This window comes from Panthera leo, chromosome A1 (genome assembly GCF_018350215.1).
Source record: "Panthera leo isolate Ple1 chromosome A1, P.leo_Ple1_pat1.1, whole genome shotgun sequence".
Lineage (NCBI taxonomy): Eukaryota > Metazoa > Chordata > Mammalia > Carnivora > Felidae > Panthera > Panthera leo.
This window is the reverse complement of record NC_056679.1, coordinates 172,776,250-172,799,468: the sequence shown is the minus strand read 5'-3', so window position 1 is coordinate 172,799,468 and position 23,219 is coordinate 172,776,250. Positions and strand designations below refer to the sequence as shown.

The following is a 23,219-nucleotide window of genomic DNA, read 5'->3' as shown; positions in this document are numbered from 1 at the left end:
AAGCCCCTGTAAGTGGTAACACCCTTTATGAAGCCTCGGCCCAGGTCCATAGCCCAGTAGACAGACAAGCAGTCTCCACTGACATCATACAACCTATAAAACCCTCACAGGCACATTGACATTGTCATGTCAATGACACCTTATTAAGACCACTGCTTGCAATGCTCCAGGCTCCAAATCAACCCCCAATATACACACCAAGTCTGACTGAATCCCTCTATCTGGGTGGCCTGGAGCAAGGTGTCTGGAAAGAGGTGAGTCAGGGCTGAGTGAAGAGGTATATTAAGTAAGGTAACACTAGCTGCTATCAAAAATAGACTCTAATGTGTATAACAGCTCAAAGTTTATTCCTCACTCTCATAACAGCACAAAGCTAGTGTTTCTGGTTAATGGGTGGCTTGCCTTTGTGCCCTAATACAAAGACCCTGTCTCCTTTCTTCTGTGGCTCCGCAATCCCTTAAAGCCTCATCATCTTCTGCATCCAGCCAAGCTAAAGGGGAAAGACAGAATGTGGAGGGCACATACTACTTAAAAGTCTTGGCCCAGAAATGGCACACATCATCTCACTCCCATTTAATTGGTGGGACTAGTCACATGGCCACACCTGACTGCAAATGAGCCTGGGAATGTAAAGTTTAACCGTGTGCCCAGGAGGAAGAGGACATGAATTTGTGGTGAAGAGTCAGTTACTTTCTGTCACTGAAGGGTTCAGGTCATGGCCCTAGAAGAGGGCAGTAGCGTAAAGGGTAGAAAACAGTAGAGGTGCCCAAACCAGAGTGGTGGGGGACATGAGGGCTCTAAGCCCGTACTTAGGGTAAAACAAGTCCTGTAGTGGGTATGTGCCTGTGTAAGAAAGAGGCAAACTGAGGACTCTGGCTAAAGGGCCTGAGTTCAGCTGGCACTGGGTCAGGGCTGGGAAGGCATGGTGTCACTCTTCAGTCGACAGTACTACACCAAGGTGGAACTTTTATGTGGGTGGACATGAATGCACACATGTCAAACACAGATGCAACTGATCCATTCCCCTGCCTGGGTGGGTAAGCATGTGCATACCTACTTGCACATATCACTGGGGTGGCTGACTACTTATACACCTATATGCAGTTGTGCCCGCCACATGCCCCTGTCCAAGGGACTGTACATACACCCAAGTGTTTCTAATGAAGGGAGAGTGTATGTTTATAACATGCACACCTGGATGGCCTGTGTGTATATGACCATGCATGCAAAGTGGCCATCTGTCTGTACATGTGGGCACATGCCTGGGAAGTATCTGGGAATATAGTACCTCTGCATGCACACAACTGCCTGGGGGAGGGGTATTGAGTGTGCACATGCCTGGCACACAGCAGGTGTGAGATAAGTGTGTCCTGAGTAAAATATATGTGTGCATACTTGGTGCACATGTACACATGTCCACAGAAGCCCCTGTCAGGGTGCAAAAAGGTGACTAAGGGTGTGAGCACACACTTCTGTGTGCCCAGACATAAACTTGGATCTCCCTTGGCTGGGCCAGACCAGGCTGGGCCACTTCCTGGGCACATACAGGCCTCTGGCGATTTGTTGGTGACAGTGTGGGGCACTGCTAAGGGTACATTGTGGCATGTGTGTGTGCGCATGTGAACGTGTGTGTGTGTGTGTGTGTGCATGTAGGAAGAGGCGTGCGCTCACTTAGACCTTGCTTCTTTCTGTGGTTCGGTTTCTATAGAGACACTTCCTGTGGCAGAGAAAAGAGGTAGTGAGCTGGTGTTTCAGGATGTGAAGGCCCACAGGAGCGGAGCTGGGCTCTCTCTGTTGCCTGCCTGCCACCGTGCAAGCTTTGGCCGGGGCTGCCCACAGTCCCCATGGTGGGCACTCCTCACGGCAGGGACTCGTGAACAGCAACGGCATGCCGGGGAAGCCCAAGCACCTGGGCGTCCCCAACGGGCGCATGGTGAGTGTGGGCTCCAGTCCAGGCCCGGGGGAGGGGGTGGGCACACCCAGGGTGGAGCCCAGGAGGCACACCCGGCAGGGTTGGGGAAGAGCCTGCATGCTGCTAGTGGGCGGGAGAAGTTGGGTACAGACAGGAGCAGGTAGTAGGACCTGGTGCCCTTCCTGTAGGACCTTCCAGATGGCCCTGCTGGGGACCTAAGGCAACCTTGGGCATGACAGCAGAGTACAGTGGTCACAGGCTTCTGGTACCCACTGCTCCCTCTCCTGCCACTTTGGTACCATCTAGGCTGGGAGATCTAGCATGGCCCTTGACCCCTGCACACACCCCCAGAGGCCCAGGCCTCCACATCTCACTTAGCCTCAGCCTTCCCCTACTCATCCCATGTCCTGATGCCCAAAGTCAGGTAAGGGGCAACCTTCAAGTGGGTCACTGCCCTTTAGCTAGACCTGCTCCAGAGGCTTCATGCCAGAACTAGTAGTCTTTGGGCAGCCTGGGATGGGTCAGTAGGCTCAGGCCAGCTTGGTACATCTTGTCTTTTCTATTCCTGGGCTACTGGGAAGGGTGGGAGTAGCTGGGCACTAGGATGCCTTGGCTATTACTGCTGCCCCACCCCCTGAAGCCTCTCCCTGGCTGCTTGGCCTCCAAATCAGAGCTTCCCTTGGACAGTCCAGCTTCTTTATTCATTCAGCTAATGGGGCAGGCTGTACTAGGCCTTTCCTCCCTAGGATACCAGCCCACTTGGCAGAACCCCATCTCCAGGAAGGCCAGACGGTGTCCTAGCCTCCAACCTAGCCCCAGCCTAGGACTATGGGACAAGGCCAATGGGCCTAGAGAGACCTGGATTCCACTCTTGGCTCTGTGTCCCTCACTAGGGGTCCTCTCTGACCCATACTAGGGTCCTCTCTGACTCTCAGTATCTTCACCTATAAAATGAGGAAATTGGAACAGATCTTAAAGTCATCTTGTTGAGATGACTAAGTAGAATGATGAATATGAGGCCCTTGACCCATTGTGGGGGCTCCATAAATGTCAGCCCCATGCCTCCCTTCATTCTCAGTACCTCTTCATGGATCCCCTGCCTCACTCAGGAACTGAGGTTTTACCCTCCTAATTCCCTACTAATTCCTAAGGCTTTTCTCCACCTCTCCTTTGTCTAGTGTCTCCTTGTTGCCCAGCCCCAGGCTAGCTTGGTGGGAGAGAGGCAAACCCCTCCAAGCTGACTCAGTCCCCACCTCACTGTCTCTGCCATCAACCTAACTTTGAAAGTTCAAGAACCTACGGTCCTCTCACTCCAACCCAGAGACATGGCACTAGGGTATGCAGGCCAAGGACACTGGGCCACTCCCACGACCACCCCAGATGGGGTGGGTTGGTGCTGGGTTGGTGCTTTTGAGCAGTGTCCAGGACTTCAGGGCAACTGAGGATGCCCAGGGACAGACCCTGCCTCTGTCCCTGCCACATCAGCCCATGGCTTCTCTACCCAAAAGTCATTCAGAGCAGGGAGGGCACCCACTGCCCCCAACCCTGGAAAGCTCGTAGATGCCCTGGCTCCTTGCAGCAACCTTCACACACAGGTTTATCTTTGCCCTTCCTGGGCCTGTTCTGAACTCTCCCTGTCACCTGTTGGAATCCTGAGGGTCACAGATTGGCTTCTTGCTGGCCATTGGTCAGCTTTCTAAGGCCATGCTCAACTGTCATGGGGAGGGGTGGACAGGCATCAGCATCTGTGGCACAGCACTTATGGACCAGGAGTCAGGCTCCTTCCATGAGTAACCTCTCGAGGGAGGTTCAGAGGAGTAACTGACATGCTGAAGGCAGCCAGCAGGTAGAGGGGCCTGCATCTGAACCCAGACTATCTGACTCAATGCCTTTGCTCTCCCACCTCCCAGAACTGCCTGGCTCTGTCCTCCCCCTCTTCCCCCTGCAACCACCCCCACCCACCGCTGCCATCACTCCCTGCTGAGGCAGCTTCATTTGTTAGCCTCGGCTTTCTGCCACTCAGCTTGTCAGGCAGTTGCAATGAAACCTGTCACTTAAAGATGGCTCCCAGCCCCCTCCCAGAGACATCGTTACACAACCCCAATTGCCACTTCATTTGTTCATGCAGTCATTCATTCAGCAACCCCTCCATAGGTCTGCTCTATGCTGGCCCTGTCCTAGGCACTGAAGACCCAAACCCACCATCCTAGCCCCTGCCCTCATGCAGCTCCCAGTCTGGCAAGGCACAAAAGATGTGGGTACAAATACCAGAAGAGAATTCAGATTTGGGTAAGAGCCATGGGTCCAGGGTAGAGAAAGCTTGAGGAGGACCTGAGGAGGGAGAACTGACTTCTTGTCTCATTTTGTGCATCATAGTAGGAAGCTCTTGAAAGGATATGCCATCTGGAGGAGGGGATGGCATGGGGAAGCGTCTGGATGTGGGGAAACACAGGGTGTTTGTACAGGGACATGGCCTAAGGGGAAGCTGGGCCTAAAGCCTGGAGAGGAGGGGTTATCATATCCTGTCACTCTCAGGGAGCCCAGGTAGTCATCCCATCTGGGGAGACCTGCAAGGCAGAGCCTACTGTAGCTCTGTCTGTATTCTTGGCATCCAGCTCGGGGCTAGGGTTCAGCTCCACAGGATTGGCTCAGGCTGAAGGGGCCAGGCACCCAGGGTTCTCTGTGCACATACCCAGAGAGGATCTTGGGGCCTCCGTTTCCCCTAACCAGGATGAAATGAGATGATGGTACAGAGTGCCCAGCACAGAAGATGCTAAATAATTCGCCCCTTCCTTTGAGGTCTGACCCCTACAGAGGGCAGAGTTCAAGAGGACCCCCTGGGCTCTTTACCCCTGATTGACTTTGCCCACCTGTGTCCAAAGGGCTAAGGCCCTGGGCCTGCCAGCTCCCCTGGTACATCTCCTGCCCACCCAGGGAGGCAGCTTGGTGGAGAAAATAACTCAGGCTCCAGAGTCAGGCACACCTGGATTTTAACTTCAGCTCAGCCACTTCCCCACTGTGTGAGTTCTTTGGGCCTAGGTTTCCTCGTCTGTAAAATGGGGGTAGTAATACCTGCCACGCAGGATAAGGATTTGAGGATAGAGTGAGTGAGAACATGGATGTGTATTGTCCGAGAGTGCCTGCCACACAAGTGGAGCTCAGAAATGTTGCTCCCCACACTCACCTTAGTATTCTTAGATACTAGCGGTTCTGCCAGGCTTAAGAAAAAAAATTATGGCAAACTGAGGCCTGACCATGGGTCAGAGTTTCACCTTCCACCACACCCTTCCTCATCCTTTCTTCCCCTTTTCTCCCATTCACTCACCACTTCTCAGGCAAGTCGGGGTGAGGCAAGGCAGGCCCTGCTCAGCACAACTTCCCTAAGCCTGGCAGCCTGGGCAGGTGGGAGCCCTGGTCAGCAGAGCTCCTGACGGCTCCATGCCAGCGACTTTCACACACTCGCTCACCCTTCCTAGCAGCCCCAAGGAGTTGGAAATGCCAAGCCCCCTTCTGCCCAGGGGGAAACCGAGGTCCAGAGGAAGACGTTGCTTGCCCTTGAGTGGCTGACCTGAAATTGGACTCTATCCTAACTCCCTCCCACCTCTGGATCTCTCTCCCTACCGCATCTCAGCCCCAACTATACATATCAACAACCAGTGGGGCAAGAGGGGCCGAGAAGCATGACTTGCCGGCCACAGATATGGGGCATTCAGAAGTAAAGGATCCTTGCCGAAGGAGGTGCTGGGGCTTCATGGGATGGCAGAGGAGGACTGCTAGGGTCCTGATGGCTGCTTGCTAGCACCAGAGCAAGGAGGGTGCTTCATGGGAGGGAGTTCAGGTTGGCTCCCTCTGTAAACCAGACCTGCCCTCTAGGAGCTACCAAATGATAAGGAGAGAGGCCTAGCCATGGGTGGACAGCAGTGTGGTAGGCAGGAGGATTCAGGGAAACTGGTGGTGTTTGTAGGTGACTGATGTCAGTGAGTAGAGATCGGAGAGCAGTCAGTTCAGTGAGGGGAGCAGGAGCAGACACGCAGCAAGAGAAAGCAGTGAAGCAGGAAGCAGGAGTGTGAAGGGGTGTGGGGAACCTAGAAAAGTTTGATAAAGTGTAGGGTGCAGTGAGAAGGAGGGAAATGGGGGAGGCTGAAGGGATTCATTAGTCAGGCCCTGGGCTGCGCTTCGACTGTTAACACAGCAGCTGCTCCACTTCCCAGGGCAGGGAGCTTGGCCATCACCTGAGAGCCAGTCCCACCTAAAGACACACACAGGCAATTCCACACAAGGTCAAGAATGAAACCAAATAGGAGTGTGGGCTGGCTTCTGCCCCAGGCGCCTTTACCCAGTCTGTGGCTCCAGGCCTGCCGCAGCAGCAGTGGGGGCTCTGAGCTAGTGCGCGTATCTGAGTCCCAGGATGGAGGGCAGGCCAGAGAGAGGCCAGTGGCGAGGAGTGGGGGACGGTAGGGGGGCAAGAGGTGGCCATGCGGCCACCCCGGAGGGGAAGGCAGGATGGTTCCAAAAGACCCATGCAAAGGGTGGTGAGAGCAGCCCTGAGGGTGGCAAAGCCACAGAGCAGTTGAGGCTGGTACGTGTGGCATGAGTAGGGCTGCCAGGAAAGGAAGGAGCAAGCTGGAGGTTACCCTGGGTTTCAACTCGTCCTCTTCATGCAACCCAGGAATTGGGACTTTCTCTGGCAGCCCCTGGAGCTGACCCAGAAGAAGGGAAGAAGCCATCACATGGGGGGTGCAGAGGCAGGAGGGCGAGGGCTGGGGCGGGTCAGGAGAGGGCGCCCCTCTCCTGGCAAGCCCCCAGGAGGGGCTTGGTACGCTGGCCAATGGGCTCGGTGCTCGGCCACGCTCTGATCTGTGCTAACTTTCCTCTCCAGTAACGTCTCACCTCCACATTCTAGGTGGGAGACGAGGCTTAGGGAGGAGCCCGAGGGCGTAAGAGTAAAAAAGGGCAGAGCTGGGATTTGACTCTGAGTCTGACAGGTCCCAACACCTGTGCTCCATAGCAGGGCTAGCAAACTCAAAGTGGAGCATTGTCAAGACTAATGTAACAGCAGCAATAACAGTAATGTTCCATGAAAGTTTACTACATATCAGATAGTGTTCTGAGTTCCTTATCTATATATTTAACTTATTTAATCACAGGAATCTTTTGAAATCAGGAGAAGTATTTGCCCCATTTCTGCAGAGAAAGAAATTGAGGCACAGAGAGGTGAAGTGCCTTGTGCAAGGTCACACAGCACAAATTGAACTCAGGCGGTCTGGGGCAGCACTTGCCTCCATAAGTAACATGAATGTGGCAAACTGGCCTCAGAGACCTCTGAACAGAGCATGAGCCCCTTGTAGGGAAGGCTGGGGAGAAGCTCTGGGTAGCTGAGGCATCACAGGAGTTTATGTAAAACTCCTGATTTTTAAATGTGGGAAACACCTTCAAACTTAAAAAGAAAAAAAGTCTGAGAGCCAAGATATTAATTATGTACTAACATATTTGCGGGCCAGCTCTGGCTCACAGATATGGAACCTGAGTGTTCCCAGGTGAGAGTGGGGAGCATAGAGGGAGATCCCAGATAGGAGGGCAGGGAGAGGCTTCCTGGGAGAGATGTTTGTAGACCTGTTTCCAGTGGGGATGTAACAAAGGGACAGGTGGTCCCTGTGACAGGACTAGTGGGAAGAGGATGTGAGAGAGAGAAAGGGAAGGGGGGATGATCGGGCCCTGGTGCTAGGAGCCCAGGTAGTGGGAAGAAAGACAGGATGTAGGGAAACTGGTTTGGTGCCTTGCTCTGGTAGTGGCAGAGGTGGCTTCTCCTTGGGACTGGCTGAGTTCAAAGGGCTTGTGGGACATTTGGGCAGAGATGTTAGCAGGAAGTTGGCTACGTGGGTTTGGATCTGGGGAGATGTGGGAGAGGGAAAGGCAGAGTCAGGGAGGGGTGGAGGCCATCTTGTGTGGGTAGGAGATGAGGAGGAAACTGGAGGAGCTGCTAGGAAGGTAGGAAGACCAAGGGAAACCACTGCAAGAGTCATTTTGAAAGGAGAGTTTTTTCTATTTCACTAATGGTTGGATTCCCAGAGAAGTCGGAGTTGTACGTGGGGGGTGGGGGGGGGGGAGGATGAAGTTGGTCTCTGCAGCAGTGCTGCTCAAAATGTGGTCCATGGACCAGTGCATCAGCATTGCCTGAGAACTTGTTAGAAATGGAGAGCCTCAGACCCCATCCTGGACCTACTGAGCCAGAATCTCTGGAGGTGGTTTCCTACTGGTCATTTTAATACACACTAGAGTTTGAGAATGACTGCTTTACATTCTAAAATTGCATCCTGATCCCAGCCCAAGATGGGGTGGGGCCCATGGTCTCTCAGGGTCTTCCTCTCCAAGAGGAAACAGTTGCAACAAAGAGATCACTGGCTACAGAGACACCTTTCCTTCCTCAAAGACACCAGCAAACATTGATACAGCACTTACCACATGCTGGCCACTGTTCTCAGTGCTGGAAATGTATTAAACTGATTTGATCCTCACAATAGTCCCAGAAGGTAAGTTACTATTATTATCACCAGCCCCTATTACAGATGCAAACAAACAAGTAACAAGTTACTCAGCTAGTAAATGGCAGAGACAAGATTCAAAGTCTGTGCTGATCCTCACCATGCTGTACATCTGGGCTTACCCAGCAAGTGCTGAGGGAGGAGGGAACCAGGGGCAAATGGAAAGTAACTGGCATAAATTCCAGCACACAGTGGTTGGCACATGATGGAAGGGGAGCCGGGAGTAGCCTGAGCAAAATGCTGAGCAAGCAGTGACCTCACTGGGAATGCCCAGCATGGCCCTCCAGGGAGAGGAAAACAAGCTCCAGTCCTGGGGCCTGAGCCCAGAGCTGTCCCTTGAGAATCTACCCCAGGCTCTGCTCTGACTGTCTACCTTGGGTCTCTTATAGGTTCTGGCTGTCTCAGATGGAGGTAAGTGACAGAGGGTACAGAGGAGGCCTGACTGGGGTGGGGGAGGGTATGTGGAAAAGGGTGGGGACACCTCTTGCTATCTTTCCAGGGAAAATACCTACTGATGGGGTTGGGCCAAGAGCTGGGGAAGGCCACAAAGCTCACCACCATTTGTCTATCCACCTACAGAGCTGAGCAGCACAGCAGGGCCCCAGGGCCAGGGTGACGGCCGAGGAAGCTCTCTCAGTATCCACAGCCTCCCCAGTGGCCCCAGCAGCCCCTTCTCCACTGAGGAGCAGCCTGTGGCCAGCTGGGGCCTATCCTTTGAGCGGCTGCTGCAGGACCCGCTGGGGCTGGCATATTTCACTGTAAGCCCTGGGATGGGATAGGGAGGGCAGATGGCAGTGGCCACCAGGTGGGGGGCGGGGGTAGGGTGGCCGGCATGGAGAGGATATGGATGGAGCTTCAAGCTGGCCAGAGTGGAATTCCTGTGTCAGCTGCCTCATCCAGCCTTTCTTTGGCATCTTCTTCCTTTTCTCTCAGCAGGGAACTTGCCTCTGCCTCCCATTTCCTCTCTGTGCCTTCTGATCTGGCCCCATCTGTCTGTCTGGCCCTATCTGTCTGATTTGGCCTTTTGGCCCTATCTCTATCCCAATCTCTTTGACCGCATCCCCTGACTGGGTCTCTGTGTCTCTGCCTGCCTCTTCCTTCTGTGCACCAGGAGTTCCTGAAGAAGGAGTTCAGTGCTGAGAATGTAACTTTCTGGAAGGCCTGTGAGCGCTTCCAGCAGATCCCTGCCAGCGACACCCAGCAGGTGGGGGAAAAGACGAGCTGGGGCAGAGTGGTGGGACCAGAGCCTGGGTCATGCCCCTGAACTTCACCTGTCCCTCCTGCAACAGCTTGCTCAGGAGGCCCGCCACATCTACCGGGAGTTCCTGTCCAGCCAGGCACTGAGCCCAGTGAACATAGACCGGCAGGCTTGGCTAGGCGAGGAGGTGCTGGCAGAGCCTCGACCGGACATGTTCCGGGAACAGCAGCTCCAGGTGAGTGTTCCCAGGGGCCTCGGTTTGGGATTAGGGGGAGTGGCCTTGGAAGAAAGGACAAGAGGTGGGACCAGATCCAGGGGCGAAGCCCGATTGTCAGGGGTGGGATGGGGTTGGAATGGCCTACGGAGAGGAGCAAATTTGGATTTGGATGCCCGCACCAAAGTAAAATGCAGGGGCAGGGCGCGGGTCAGAGGGCGGTACCAGAGGCTACGGTGGATCAGGGTCTAGGGACGGTGGAGCCTAGCAGAGGTCGAGGCGGGACCAAGAGTAGGCACTGGGCTAGATCAAGGAGTTGCGTGGGAGGGGCTAAGGTCTCAGCTGCTAGGTTGGGGACCCAGCTAATCCTGAGGACAGGGCCAGGTAAACTGGGGGCAAGTCGAGCGCCCCCTTCGGCTCACTGCCCCGGCGCGGGTCCCGCAGATCTTCAACTTGATGAAGTTCGACAGCTATGCGCGCTTCGTCAAGTCCCCGCTGTACCGAGAATGTCTCCTGGCGGAGGCCGAGGGACGACCCCTGCGGGAACCTGGCTCCTCCAGCCCCGGCAGCCCCGACTCCACCAGGAAGGTGCGGACGAGGGGCAATGGGAGGCAGTGGGCCGGGCGCAGATCTGTAGGGTTGTGTCCACGGTCTGTACGTAGGCTGGGTCCGGCCCCGAGCCAGCGCCTTTCCTTCACCCGCAGAAACCGAAGCTGAAGTCCGGGAAGTCGCTGCCGCTGGGCGTGGAGGAGTTGGGGCACCAGCCTTCTGCTGAGGGCTCTGGCGGCCGCCCGCTCCGCAAGTCTTTCCGCAAGGGTGAGGGTCGGAGGCCACAGACAAGAGTCAGGGTGGGAGTTTGGGCAAGCTTTGAGAATGCCCCCTTCCTCCTATTTGTAAATCTGTGAAAACCGAAATACCCTGTGACCACCACGTTCCCTCGGTGGTTCGGTTTCCAGACTAGAGCCCGGAAGTTTGGGAAGCCCCCTCAGTAGCAACGCTTCCGTGGCCCCAAGCCGCGTTAGACCCCTGCGGGAGGGCTCCAGCGGGGTCCACCTGGCGGTGGAGAAGGGGGTGTAGGGAGGAGGGGCTGTTCTGCTCACTGCTATGTCTCCCCTAGAACTGGCAGGCGGGGCCCCAAACTCAGCCTTGCGCAGAGAGTCCCAGGGCTCCCTCAACTCGTCTGCCAGTCTGGACCTCGGCTTCCTTGCCTTTGTAAGCAGCAAATCTGAGGTGAGCGGCCTGCTGGGGGGGACAACGTGCAGGCTAGGGCCACTATTCATGCCCCTTTGTGTGGCCACCATCATTCCTAGTCATGGTTCCTACTTACATCTTCCTGCTACCAACCCCTTAGCCTCCTCACTTTCTTCCTGTCCTCACCACAATGGGCCCCATGCATGGCATGGGTGTACATTCCCTTTGTGTGTGTGGGGGGGGGGGGGCGCCCAGGTGTACATAACAGGTGTGGGGGGGTCAGTGGGATGATCTGTCTCTGGGTGTCCTTACACCTGGCATACATATGAGCATATGTTACATACATGTGAGCATACATATGTTCCTGTAGGAGGAGTATCTTTGCCTGCCTAAAAGTGTGCCCTTAGGCATGTGTGTGCATGTGTGCGCCCCGGTGGGCTTACCTGCCTGTGTAACTCTCTGCATGTCCCTGAATATGTACACATGACCTTCCTTCCACCCCTGTCCTGAATCAGAGCCACAGGAAAAGCCTTGGGAGCACAGAAGGTGAGAGCGAAAGCAGGCCAGGGAAGTACTGCTGCGTGTACCTGCCCGATGGCACAGCCTCCTTGGCCCTGGCCCGACCTGGCCTCACCATCCGTGACATGCTGGCAGGCATCTGTGAGAAACGAGGTCTCTCTCTACCTGACATCAAAGTCTACCTGGTGGGCAATGAGCAGGTGTGGACTTGGCCTGGTCCCCAACTCTAACTATCTTCCTGATCCCAACCCCATTCCTATCTGTGCTCAGCTATGACCTCCACCCCAGTTCCATTCCCATCCTCACCCCCTTCCTAATTCCAATCCTCAACACAACCGTGCCCCGTCCCCCATGCTCAGCTCCAAATCAACCCAGCACCAACTCCTCAAACTCAGACTTCCACTCTCATCCCATGAAAATTCTTTCCCCACCCCATTCCCCTCCTGGTTTCCAGCTTTACCATTATCTTCACTGTGATGCTCTGGGGAGGGAGAGTAGGGGAGAACCACTGCCAGAGCTGGGTTTCCCCCATGACCCCCAGAGTCCCTACTGACCATCTTTGAAAGGCCATCAAGGGCACTCAAATGCACCTAGCCCACAAAAAAAGTTTTCTTGAGGTGCAAACTAGAATTAAGCTTTACAGAGGAATGTGGGGGGAAATGTACTTTAAAACAAATCATCCAGTAAGAAGCGTTCGAAGAAAGAATGCTGCATTCCAGGGAGACCCTATAGGACTTCATTCTCCCAGACAAGGCCTAAGGCCCTGCCAGGTAGGTGAGCAGAGGGACCCAGACCTGAGCTCTGTCCTCCAGGTCCACAGGCTGGCGGTAAGCCAGGCAGGATGTGATCAGGGAAGAGGAGCCGAAGCTTCAGAGAGTTTCTAGGGAAAAGTAAGCTTTTCTGGCTGGCTCCGGGAAGACTTCATGACAGAGGCAGCTGTTGATGAGGGGAGGATAAGGATGGGGAGGAGTTTGCCTGGCAGAACTGTCAGGAAAAGACATTCTCAGCCGAAGGAACAACTTAAGTGAAGTCTGGATGTGAATAAGAAGTGCAGGGCAAGTTCAGGGGCCTTGAGAGTGGGACTGTGAGGGCAGTAGTGGGAGGATCTCTGCCCACTCAGGCCACCCCGGGGAAAACTCTGAAACCCAGACGGGCCTTCTCATCTGCCGAATATAACTCCCCACCCACACTCCACCTGTCCCTGCAGCAGAGCACAGGCCTTCCCTGGAAGAGGCTGCCTCCCTGCCCTGGGCTGGTGCAGGCAGTGGGACCTACATGGGCAGTAGTCACTACCTACTGTTTATGTACCTACTGTGTGCCAGGCACTGTGCTAGATACTTTATATCCTTCTGGCCTCACAATGGTCTGGGAGAAGAGCTCTTGTTGTAGTGAGGAGACAAGAAGTGTCCTTAGTAGGTGGGGATGCAGAGAAGTGGACAAGTGTCAAAAAAGGGACAAGGTCTGGGTGGCTGATCAAAGGTGGGTGGTGAGGGAGGAAATGCATCCATGGATTTCACATGCCTGAGACAAAAGTGGGCAGCCATCCAGGAAGTGGGTCCTGGACTGGCCTGGCCCAAGAAGAGGCAGCTCCATAATCCAGGACCTAAGCCTGCTCCGTATCCAAGCAGCCTCATTACCATTTCGTGCTCATCCCACCCCCATGTTTCCCATAACTCCGTTTCTTTTCCAAGGCTGTCCAACCTTCTTGCCACCCTTCTCCCTGGCTAGGCTCCGACTCAGCCAGGTGTCTTATTCCATCCACATATCTATCGCTCACCTGCCCATCGCCTTTCCCTCTGACCCGTAGGGATCCCCAGTGGGGGCCTGGGTGGAAGTGAGGTGGTTCCTTCGGATCCTGGGGATCTTTAGGGGTGGGGAGGGAGGGACTCTGAGACCCTGACTGGCATCCGCAGAAGGCTCTGGTCCTGGATCAGGACTGCACCGTGTTGGCGGACCAGGAAGTGCGGCTGGAGAACAGGATCACCTTCGAGTGAGTGCCCCTCTTCCCAGGCTTGGGTCCCAGTTCTGGCTGCTGTACTCCCTCTCAGGTCCTGCCCCTGGTGCTAACCGCGTCCCGGGGACTGAGGTCCCACCCCCAAGTTGTCCCACCTCCCTAGTTTAGGCTCCGCCCCCTCCTGGGCCTTGTCCGGGATGGGTTGGGGGAGAGGCGGGGTCGGCTCTCCGCGGTTCCGCAGCGCTAGGGTCCCGTGCAGGCTCGAGTTGGCGGCGCTGGATCGCGTGGTGCGAATCTCCGCCAAGCCCACCAAGCGACTGCAGGAGGCGCTGCAGCCCATTCTGACGAAGCACGGCCTGAGCCCGCAGCAGGTGGCACTGTGCCTGGTGAGCTGGGGGACAGCAGGGCAGAGGAGGGACAGCGGGGAACGGGCTGCCTGTCCTGCAGGCTGCTGACCTGTTCCCACAGCCAGGCGAGAAGCAGCCGCTGGATCTGGGGAAGCTAGTGAGCTCGGTGGCGGCCCAGAGACTGGTTTTGGACACACTCCCAGGTAGAGAACCAAGGCCCTGGGGCTTGGTCCCCGGAGATGACCCTGGCCCAGAAGGGGTCCAGGTGGGAGGCAAACAGTAAGGGTGGCCCTCTCTGCCATAGGGGTGAAGACTCCCGAAGCTGGAGACACAGCCCCGTGCCGCAGCCAGGTGAGTGAGAGTAAGGGCTCCCTCTTCTGCCTACTGCACCTCCCCTCCCAGTTGTGGCTCTGACTCCACATTCTCGCAGGGCGGCCAGCCTAGAACTCAGAACAAGGCCACCCATCCCTCTTCACTGTCCCTCAACTCGATGGCCCAGGCAACCACTGGGAAGCGGCAGACCTGTGACATTGAAGGTACTTTGGGGATGGTGGGAACTAGAGACCAAAAGGGTTGGGGACCATTGAGGGTGGGTGGTACCAGAGAGGCTTGATCTGAGGCTTAATGTTATTGGGGCTGGAACAATGTCCATTGGGGTTGGGGGACCAGAGGGCCTAAAGGGTGGAAGGGGGGCATTTGGGGAGGCTGTGGTCATAATAAGGGCAGTAGAACAGTGGTGGGCTAGCATAGGCAAGTCTGCACTGGTGGGCTTCTTGACTCTGTGGTCACCCCTAGGCCTAGTGGAGCTGCTGAATCGGGTGCAGAGCAGCGGGGCCCATGACCAGAGGGGCCTTCTGCGCAAAGAGGACCTGGTGCTTCCAGAATTTCTGCAGCTGCCTGTCCAAGGGCCCAACTCCCAGGAGGCCCCACCACAGACTGAATCAGAGGTCCAACCCAAGGGGGACCCCTTGGACTCCACTGCCCACTCAGCCCTCTGACAGCTGCCCAACAGTCCAGGCCGGCTGCATGGCACCTGGCGGGCCAAGCATGCCATGGGCCCGCTCTGCATGCCCTGTCTGTGCCATGAGTGTTCCTGGCCACTTCCTGTCACGGGCAGGCCCGCAGGAAGAGCCAGAAGAGGGCGGAGAGTGGGCTCAGAGGAGCCGCACCCCACAGCTGCCACCACTTGGTCCCTTATAGGTTCACTCATCCATCCCTTGCTGCCAGGCCACTGAGGGGAGGTGGGCCTAACCTCTCTGGCGCAGGCATGTCCAGCACAGAAGGATGGCATTGGCAGTGCCAGCCTCCTCACCCTGTGCTAAGCCTCAGCAAGGAGCAGGAGGAGGGGCTGGCCCCTCCTCAGGGAGCTGGTATGAGTAAGGCCTGGGGGTGCAGGCGGGAAGCCCCTCCCACTACTCACATAGGCTCTGCTGGACATATGGATTTTGCAGTTGGCTTGGGGCAGCTGGGTTTGTCCTGGATGTATGATATTGTTATTATAATAGTAATTATTATTCTCCCATGAGGTGTGTTCCTTGGATACCAGTCTACCCTGTGTGCCCCACCCCCCCAAGCCATACTGCCTCTGTCACCAGGGTCAGTGCCAGGAAGCCCTTGGGGACCTCAAGATGTGCCCCCTGACTTCCTGTTGTCAGACTGTCTCTTCCTGACTGCACAGAGTATTGGGGTGTGAATATGAGAGACAGGGACAGGGAGGAAAGGAGGAAGGGCGGGGGGGGGGCGGCAAAGGGAGGGAGGGGAAGGCACTTCTGGGGAGCCATGCCTCTGCCACCTGTCATCGCACTGTTCCTCAGTCTCTGGATCTGAATAGAGTACAGCATCTGGCTATTGTCCTCTGCTTCTACTGGGACTGAATGTGTCTCTGCAGACATGGCTGTGGGCTTCTTTGGATGCGTTAGAGCCTTGTAGAGGATACTGGGTGCTGTGGTGGGAGCAGGTTCTGTCCCTTGTCTGCTTTGGCTGGGTGCCCATCCCTGTCCCTAGGTAGCCCACATAGGGAGAGAGAGTGGGGAGGACCTCCCAGAAGGAGGGCCCAGCTTGTGGGCAGAGAAGCCAGACTCAATCCCAGTGCTGCTGAGACAAACAAGGGGACGTGGGAACCTTGAGGGGACACCTCCTGACCACCTCAGACAGGTAAAACTCTCTTCCCCACTCCAGTTCTTTGTGCTTGCTGTCCCGTTTGTCAGGAACTACCCCCCACCCCCACACCCCCTAACATGGCACCTCATCCTTGAAATTCCTGAGAGAAATCAGTGGGGTTTGCTGACCCAATGTGCCTTTCTTCAGAAGTCTAACCCAAGCCTTTCTTGGGGGACTTCAGCCCTCTACCCCCACTGCCCATTTTCTTTGTCTGGGCTGGCCAGACCCTCTAGCTGCTGGGGTGGGCTCATGACCCAGGCCTGGTCAATCAGAGTTTGGTGCAGGGATGATCTTCTGACCCCAGTGAAAATGACAGTCCTTGTCCTTTACCCTTTCCTAGGGATTTGAACAGAGGATACACAGGGAGAGAACCTGCATGTGAATCAAACCAATGCAGGAGAGCAGGACTGAGAGATAGAGGGAGATTCCAAAATTTCCCTGAACATCTAAAGTCAACCACCCCTAGACATTCTCATTTAGGCAAGCCAACACATTCTTTCCATGTGTATGTGCTTGTGACTCTGAGTGGGTTTTCTGAGACCTGCAACCACAAAAGTCTTGCTTCATTGAAGATCTCAGCTTGAACACCTCAGCGGAGTCTTCCCTGGTCACTTGAAGCTGTGGTCTAAATGTTTGTGTTCCCCTCCCCCCAAGTTCATATGTTGAAATCCCAGCCCCAAGGTGATGGTATTAGGAGGTGGAGCATTTGGGATGTGCTTGGTCATGAAGGTGGAGCCCTCGTAAGTGGGTTTAGTGTGCTTATAAAAGAGACCCCAGAGAGCTCCCCCACCCCTTCCACCCTGTGAGGACACAGCAAGAAGTTGGCTGTCTACAACCTGCAAGAGGGCTCTCACAGACACCGAATATGCTGACCCCCTGATCTTGGACTTCCAGCCTCTAGAACTGTGAGAAATAAATTTTTGGATAAGCCACGCAGTCTCTGGTATTTTTGTTATAGCAGTCCAAATGGACTGACACCAGATATGAAGTGCTCCCCAACTTTTTTCTCTACCATGCTGTCCAGTTTTCTTCCTTCACAGTGCTAATCCCACTCTGTAATGACCTTATTTACTTATTCACACTTGTTTGCTGACAATATGATAAACATGCCCTGATGGCAGTGACCTTGTCCATCTTAGTCACTGTTGTTTCCCCTTGGCCTACTGGGCTGACAAATGATTCTGCAGCCTCAGATAGACCAAGTGAAGGAAGCAGGGACAGCAGGGCAGTGGGGGTCCTGGGCAGGGGACTGCATAGCAAGCACACAGTCTTTGGCCAGATGGGGGTAGGGAGACAAACCCATGTCCCTTCCCCAATCGGCTGTGGAACCTCCCTTACACTTCCTAGGACCTGGGGCTTCTCTCTGTGGGCAGAGACACCCTTCCATGTGCCAGGATAGAGAGGAAGGGACACCAGGTAAGAGAAGGGTATTTTCCTAAAACTGGCAGATCCTTCAGGCAAGCCCCCCCTTCACCCACCCCTGCCCTTCTGAAGCCCCAGCAGGGATGCCTATTACTCTTATGGACCAACACATGTGATTGCCCCATGATAGAGGGGGTCATGGGTCAGGTGGAAGAGCCTCGATAGACATTAGCCCCTGCAGGGGAAGGAACATGCATATCAACTCAGGCCCCCAAGTTAGGCATGCTCCATCCTTTATCTCATTTTTGTCTTCATGACAAAATAGCCTGGTGGGGATGAAACCAAGGCTACAGGAGAGGAAGTGACTAGTCCAGAATCCTGCAAAGAATTTGTTGCTGGAGCTTGACCAGCACACAGGCTGTCTGACTCAGGGACATACACCAGGGAGGACCCTGATGCTGTAGGAACCCCTTCTGGGAAGCCAGCACCCTCTGGGGGTGGGGTGGGGAAGGATACATTGATGTGGCTGCTCTGGGGGAGAAGAGCATAAAAATTAAAAATGCAGCATCTGACCCCAGCATTACCACCAGAGAATTACTCACTCCCATGTACAGGGTCGCCCTCCCTGCAGGGGTGTCTATGACCTCAAAACTGGCAAACAGCCAAATGTGTGGGGTAACACAAAAGGTGGTAGCGTGTCTGTGTTCTGCAATACCACACAGCAGGTAAAGAATTGGGTACAGCATGTCCTTATGTGGAAAGTTCTCCAAGATGTGTTATTGTTTGGTAAAAGAAAGTAGAGCAATGCACATGACATGACCACAAACATACAGACACATGTGTAAGTATATAGAAAGAATAGAGAATGCTCTAGAAAGACACATGCCAAGCAGATAAAAATGGGGAGGGGACTAGGATTGGGAGGAGTAGTCAAAGGACACTTTCATTTTAGCTTTAATGTTTTTTAAAAGATGCAATTAAAAATAATTATAATATTTATTTATTGTTTAAGCAAGCTCTATTCTCAATGTGGGACTTGAACTCATAACCCTGAGATCATGAGTTGTATGCTTTATCCACTGAGCCAGCCAGGCATCCCTAAAGATAGTTATAATAGGGGTACCTGTGTGGCCCAGTCGGTTGAGTGTCTGACTTTGGCTCAGGTCATGATTTCATGGTTCATGAGTTCGAGCCCTGCTTTGGGCTTGCTGCTGTCAGTGCAGAGCCCACTTCGGATCCTCTGTCCCTCTCTCTCTCTCTGCCCCTCCCCTGCTCATGCTCCCTCAAAAATAAATAAAACACTTTTAAAAACTAATAATTCTAAAAACACAAAGAATTTCCCAGGGCCACTTATTTGTCACACTGGGCCACCATCCCTTTCTCCAGAAGGAGAACCAACTCTTCCCTGGGGGCTTCAGCCCACCTGCCACCTTGGCCCACTTTGGCTGGCTGCTGTGTCCCTCTGCCACAATCCCCCAACATGTCCCCTGAAGCTGTCCTGGGCTGAAGGAGACCCAGTTCCCTCCTTCCAGTTCTTGTGCTCTCAGAATCCCTCAAGGTCCTGGGCCCTCACTGCAAAGATGGGGGTCCAGGCCCAGGGGCAAAAGTCACCACCTGGTCAACCCACAGGCCCTTTCAAAGCCACTGCATGGAGCTGGATTCCTTGGTGGTTGGGAAAAGTAGTGGAGTTGCTTCTCCTCCCCCACCAGACGGGAAGACTGGAAGGGAGTTAGCCTATCCACCCAGCACCCAGCATTAAGGAGGGGAGAAAACACACATCTGTTGACTGCTGTGCAGCTCCAGCACCCCCAGTTTACAGAGGACACAGGCAGAGAGAGATATGACTGCCTGGAGGACACCTGGGGGACCCAAGCCTCTAAGAGAGAAACTTATCTCTGGTCCCTTACACTGTTGACAGTCTTAGACGTAAAGCAGTATGGGATGGGCACAGAGCGAGCACAGACCACACGGTGACCTGGGTTCTGGGCCGGGGTGGGGGCAGGTAGAGGCACCAGTTCTCACCTGGAGCCCGGCTGTAAGTGCTGATGCAGCTGTGGGCGGATTCTTCCAGGGGCAGCCATTCCTACCTCCAAGAGCGAGAGCACAAGGTGCACCCCGCAGGAGGCCTGGCCTGATGGTCAGGTGACTCCAGTTTCTGGGGGATTAGAGGCTGGAATTTAGCTTCCACAGAGAAAGAAATGCCCAGAGGGGAAGGAACACACATGGTGGGTTATACTGAATCAGAAGCATCCCAGGCCAGGCACAGGCCCATACCGTTACACAAAAACAGGGGGCACTATTGGTGTCCCTGGTGGTCCTGGCGGATCCAAGAGAAACAGAACATGACACGTGTGTTTTGTGATTCCTGTGTGGTCCATCTCAGCTCCTATCTGCAGAGAACTGGCTTGGGGATAGAACAGAGGCAGAAAGCCAAGGAGAAGCACCATAGAACCAGCCTCCCACCTCTAGGCCAGCCCAGAATCCTGACTGCCAGAATGAGGCCCTGGCCAGCTAAGATGGGTGGGCAGCAGTAACCCCACTAGCCAGGTAGGCTACCATCTTCCAGCCCTTCCGCTGAGGAGTTGAAGGAACCCAGCAGCCAGACCCAAAACCTGGAGTATGGAATATGGACCTGGAGCTTGGAACTGGGAGCCCAGACCCAGAGCACAAAGCCTGGAACTGGAATCTGAAGCCCAGACCCAGAAACTGGAGCCAAGAGCCTGAAGTCTAAAAAATTAGAATCTGGAGGGGCACCTGGCTGGCCCAGTTGCTAGAGTGTGAGACTCTTGCTCTCCGGGTTGTAAGTTTGAGCCCCACATTGGGTGTAGAGATTAGTTAAAAATAAAATTTAAAAAAATAATACTAACAAAATAAGAACTGGAGTCTGGTATCTGGGATCAGGGGTTGCAGCCCAGAACCTAGAGCCCAATGCCAAGAAGCAGAGTCCCTGCTCTGCTGGATGTCAGATGCCTGAAACTGGAGTCAGGGGACTGGAGCTCAGATCCTGGAGCCCGGAACCCAGAGCTTGCACCTGAGAATTTATGGTACAGGGCCTACAGCTCCAGGCCCAGAACATGGAACTCAGGACCTGAAGTCTAAAGCCAGATCTCAAAGCTTCAGGTCTGGAACATAGAAGCTGGAGCATGGGACTACCATCTGAGAGTGTGCTGTCCACAACCTCACCCTCAGGCCTGGTCCCTGAGGCCAGCATGAAAGCACAGAGCTGGAGCCACATGAGGAAGGGAGCTTCAGGGGAAGAGCTGATTTCTGAGAAAAGCCCAAAGCAACCTCAGCTCTTTTGGCCACAGACTTTGGCCTCATCAGTCAATGAGTGACTGGTGCCTGGGCCACCAGGATTAAACATTACACAGGGCACTTATCCCCCAAACAAGGATGGGGCATCCTCAGGTCAGCTGCCCCTGCCCTGGATCCATGGATCTAATGTAATAGAGCATGGGGCACCCAATCTGGAAAATGGGGCTTAGATGGGATAACATCTGCTAGGCAGCTCAGATTGAAGTCCAGACTGTCCAAGACAGGACAAAGTCAAGAGAGCCAGAGAGGGGTTGCTCTGTTTCCTAAGGGGAGGTGGCAGGTGGCCCCTACTATGTCACCCAGCCCATTGGTGATGCCTTGACCACGCAGAGAGGATGCACCCGTGTGTGTATGATGCACACACACGTCTGTGTCTGTGTACAGTGGGGCTGGCCTGAATAATTGGATGGAATATTCACTGCTGTGTCCACAATATGCAGCAGCACGCTGACTCATAGTGGGCTTTTATGTTGGTGGAATAAACATGCTGGTTCAAAGAGGCAGGAGGAGCCCTGTTGTGGGATTATAGTGGTCATTAGTTCTCTCAAAAAAATCTAGTTCATGGAGGGATGGTCTGGAATGTTCGTTTTTCTTCCCTTGGTTGTCTTCAAACTTTAGGTCCTGCAGGAAACTTACATGCAGAAAATTGAGTGTATTTAGAGACCAACTGGATCTTAGCTGAGGACTGGAGAAACAGCGGGTTGTGCCAACTTTCACAGCTTGCTCCATTCCTGGACCAAGCACTTGTTCTTGGGATCATTCTCTCCTCTTCTCAGCAGTCATGTCACTCCCAGAGAAATTGTTTTCATTGGCATGATCAAATTCACTATCTGTCAGTCTGTCACATTCACGTTGGCCATGCTGTCTCAGCTCCCACCTCCTGCTCATTCCCAACCCCTTGCAAGCTGCCCCCGCCCCCAGCACTCTCCCAGGACAGCTTGCCCAGGTCAATACATCTGCCCCATTCTCACATTACCCAACATCTCTGTGGCATCTGACCCGGCTTATCATGGTATATCTCTCAAAACTGGGAGACAACCCTGGCTTCTGGGGCATCTGCTTTTCTGTTTTTCTTCCTAATCTCTGTCGTACCTGTCGGTTTCCTCACAGGAGTCCCCCCCCCTTTTTTTTGCCCTCCCTCAAAGGAGGATGCTCCTCTGGACTCAGCCCTGGGCCCCATCTCTCCTCAATGTGCATATTCTCCCTTGGAGGGTATCATCACAGGCTATGGCTGAGGCCCTTGAGGCAGGCAAGATGCTAAGTCGCTCTGGGCCCCAAGGCCATGACAGGATGCTGGTTTCAAACTGGACAGGTGTGAAAAGAGAGAGGTGACCTAGTTCAGAATTGCATCTTGAAAAGATGACTGGCTGCTGTTTTTGGAGACCGGATTGGAGGGCACAAGGGCAGAAGCAGGGAGAGCATTCAATGAGAGATGGTGGCCCTGACCAGGGAGGAGCTGAAAGGCTTAGGAAGCTCCCACAGAAGGGAAATTGGGGGTATTGGGTGATGGATGAGTGACAGGAGGTGGGGGTGGAGGACACATCAAAGAAGCCTGCTCTGTTTCTGGCTCAGATGGATGGGCCACATGCTGCTATTGAGGCTGGGAACGTGCAGGAGGCCCTGTTTGGGGTAAGGAGCACGTCGTGTGCTTCAGACTCACAGATCCAACTGCTCACCTCAGACGCAGTCTGTACAGACGGTTCTTGGCATCTTCCCTCCCAAACTGCTCCTCCTCCTGGGTGCCATTTCTCACTGTGAGACACCACCCACCACCCAGGCTCCAGGCCCAGAGGTCTGGGAGAAGCCATGGCCAGAGTGCAGGTGGGCAGACAGGGCAGGAGTCATCGTTCAGGGGGACATGCACAGTCTGTCTCCGACAGGGAAGAGACAGGAGGTGAGCAGGAGGGGGATGAGATGAACAGAGGAGCAGAGTCTTGGTCGCCTTCTCCACTGCTCTCAGAAGTCTCGAAACCCAATCTGGTCAGCTCCCAAGTTTCGGTGCTCTTACCAGCACTTAGCAGCCCCCCCACCAATATACGTGGAAGCAGTCACTGTTCATAGCATTTTGTAATTATATCTCTTGCTGCATTTGATTGATAACTGCCTCTTTCACTAAGCCCCAAGCTTTATGAGAGCAGGGAAGGTGGACTTCAAAATTATCAAAGATCCTAGCTTTATTAAAAAGAAGCACCCTTGGGGCGCCTGGGTGGCGCAGTCGGTTAAGCGTCCGACTTCAGCCAGGTCACGATCTCGCGGTCCGTGAGTTCGAGCCCCGCGTCAGGCTCTGGGCTGATGGCTCGGAGCCTGGAGCCTGTTTCCGATTCTGTGTCTCCCTCTCTCTCTGCCCCTCCCCCGTTCACGCTCTGTCTCTCTCTGTCCCAAAAATAAATAAAAAATGTTGAAAAAAAAATTAAAAAAAAAAAAAAGAAGCACCCTTGGGGCACCTGGGTGGCTCAGTCAGTTAAGTGTCCAACTCTTGATTTTGACTCAGATCATGATCTCACC

General features: G+C 54.4%; 1 protein-coding gene across 1 annotated transcript; it reads left to right on the top strand.

Moving 5' to 3' along the window:
- Positions 1–1,740: 1,740 nt before the first annotated feature.
- On the top strand, positions 1,741–15,397 carry RGS14 (regulator of G protein signaling 14). Its single transcript, XM_042945606.1, has 15 exons — positions 1,741–1,933; positions 8,844–8,865; positions 9,034–9,212; positions 9,566–9,658; positions 9,744–9,887; positions 10,311–10,454; positions 10,571–10,682; positions 10,984–11,096; positions 11,573–11,776; positions 13,490–13,566; positions 13,790–13,916; positions 13,999–14,080; positions 14,182–14,228; positions 14,308–14,413; positions 14,673–15,397. Exons 1-15 carry the CDS (start codon positions 1,889–1,891, stop codon positions 14,873–14,875), a joined length of 1,698 nt encoding a protein of 565 aa, XP_042801540.1. The 5' UTR covers positions 1,741–1,888; the 3' UTR covers positions 14,876–15,397.
- Positions 15,398–23,219: the final 7,822 nt, after the last annotated feature.

Bases quoted from the DNA above. Each gene is read 5' to 3' on its own strand.
- RGS14 (XM_042945606.1), top strand. From the start codon at position 1,889: ATGCCGGGGAAGCCCAAGCACCTGGGCGTCCCCAACGGGCGCATG. The intron at 9,213-9,565 runs GTAAGCCCTGGG...TCTGTGCACCAG, and splicing joins TGGGGCTGGCATATTTCACT to GAGTTCCTGAAGAAGGAGTT. The intron at 14,081-14,181 runs GTAGAGAACCAA...TCTCTGCCATAG, and splicing joins GGTTTTGGACACACTCCCAG to GGGTGAAGACTCCCGAAGCT.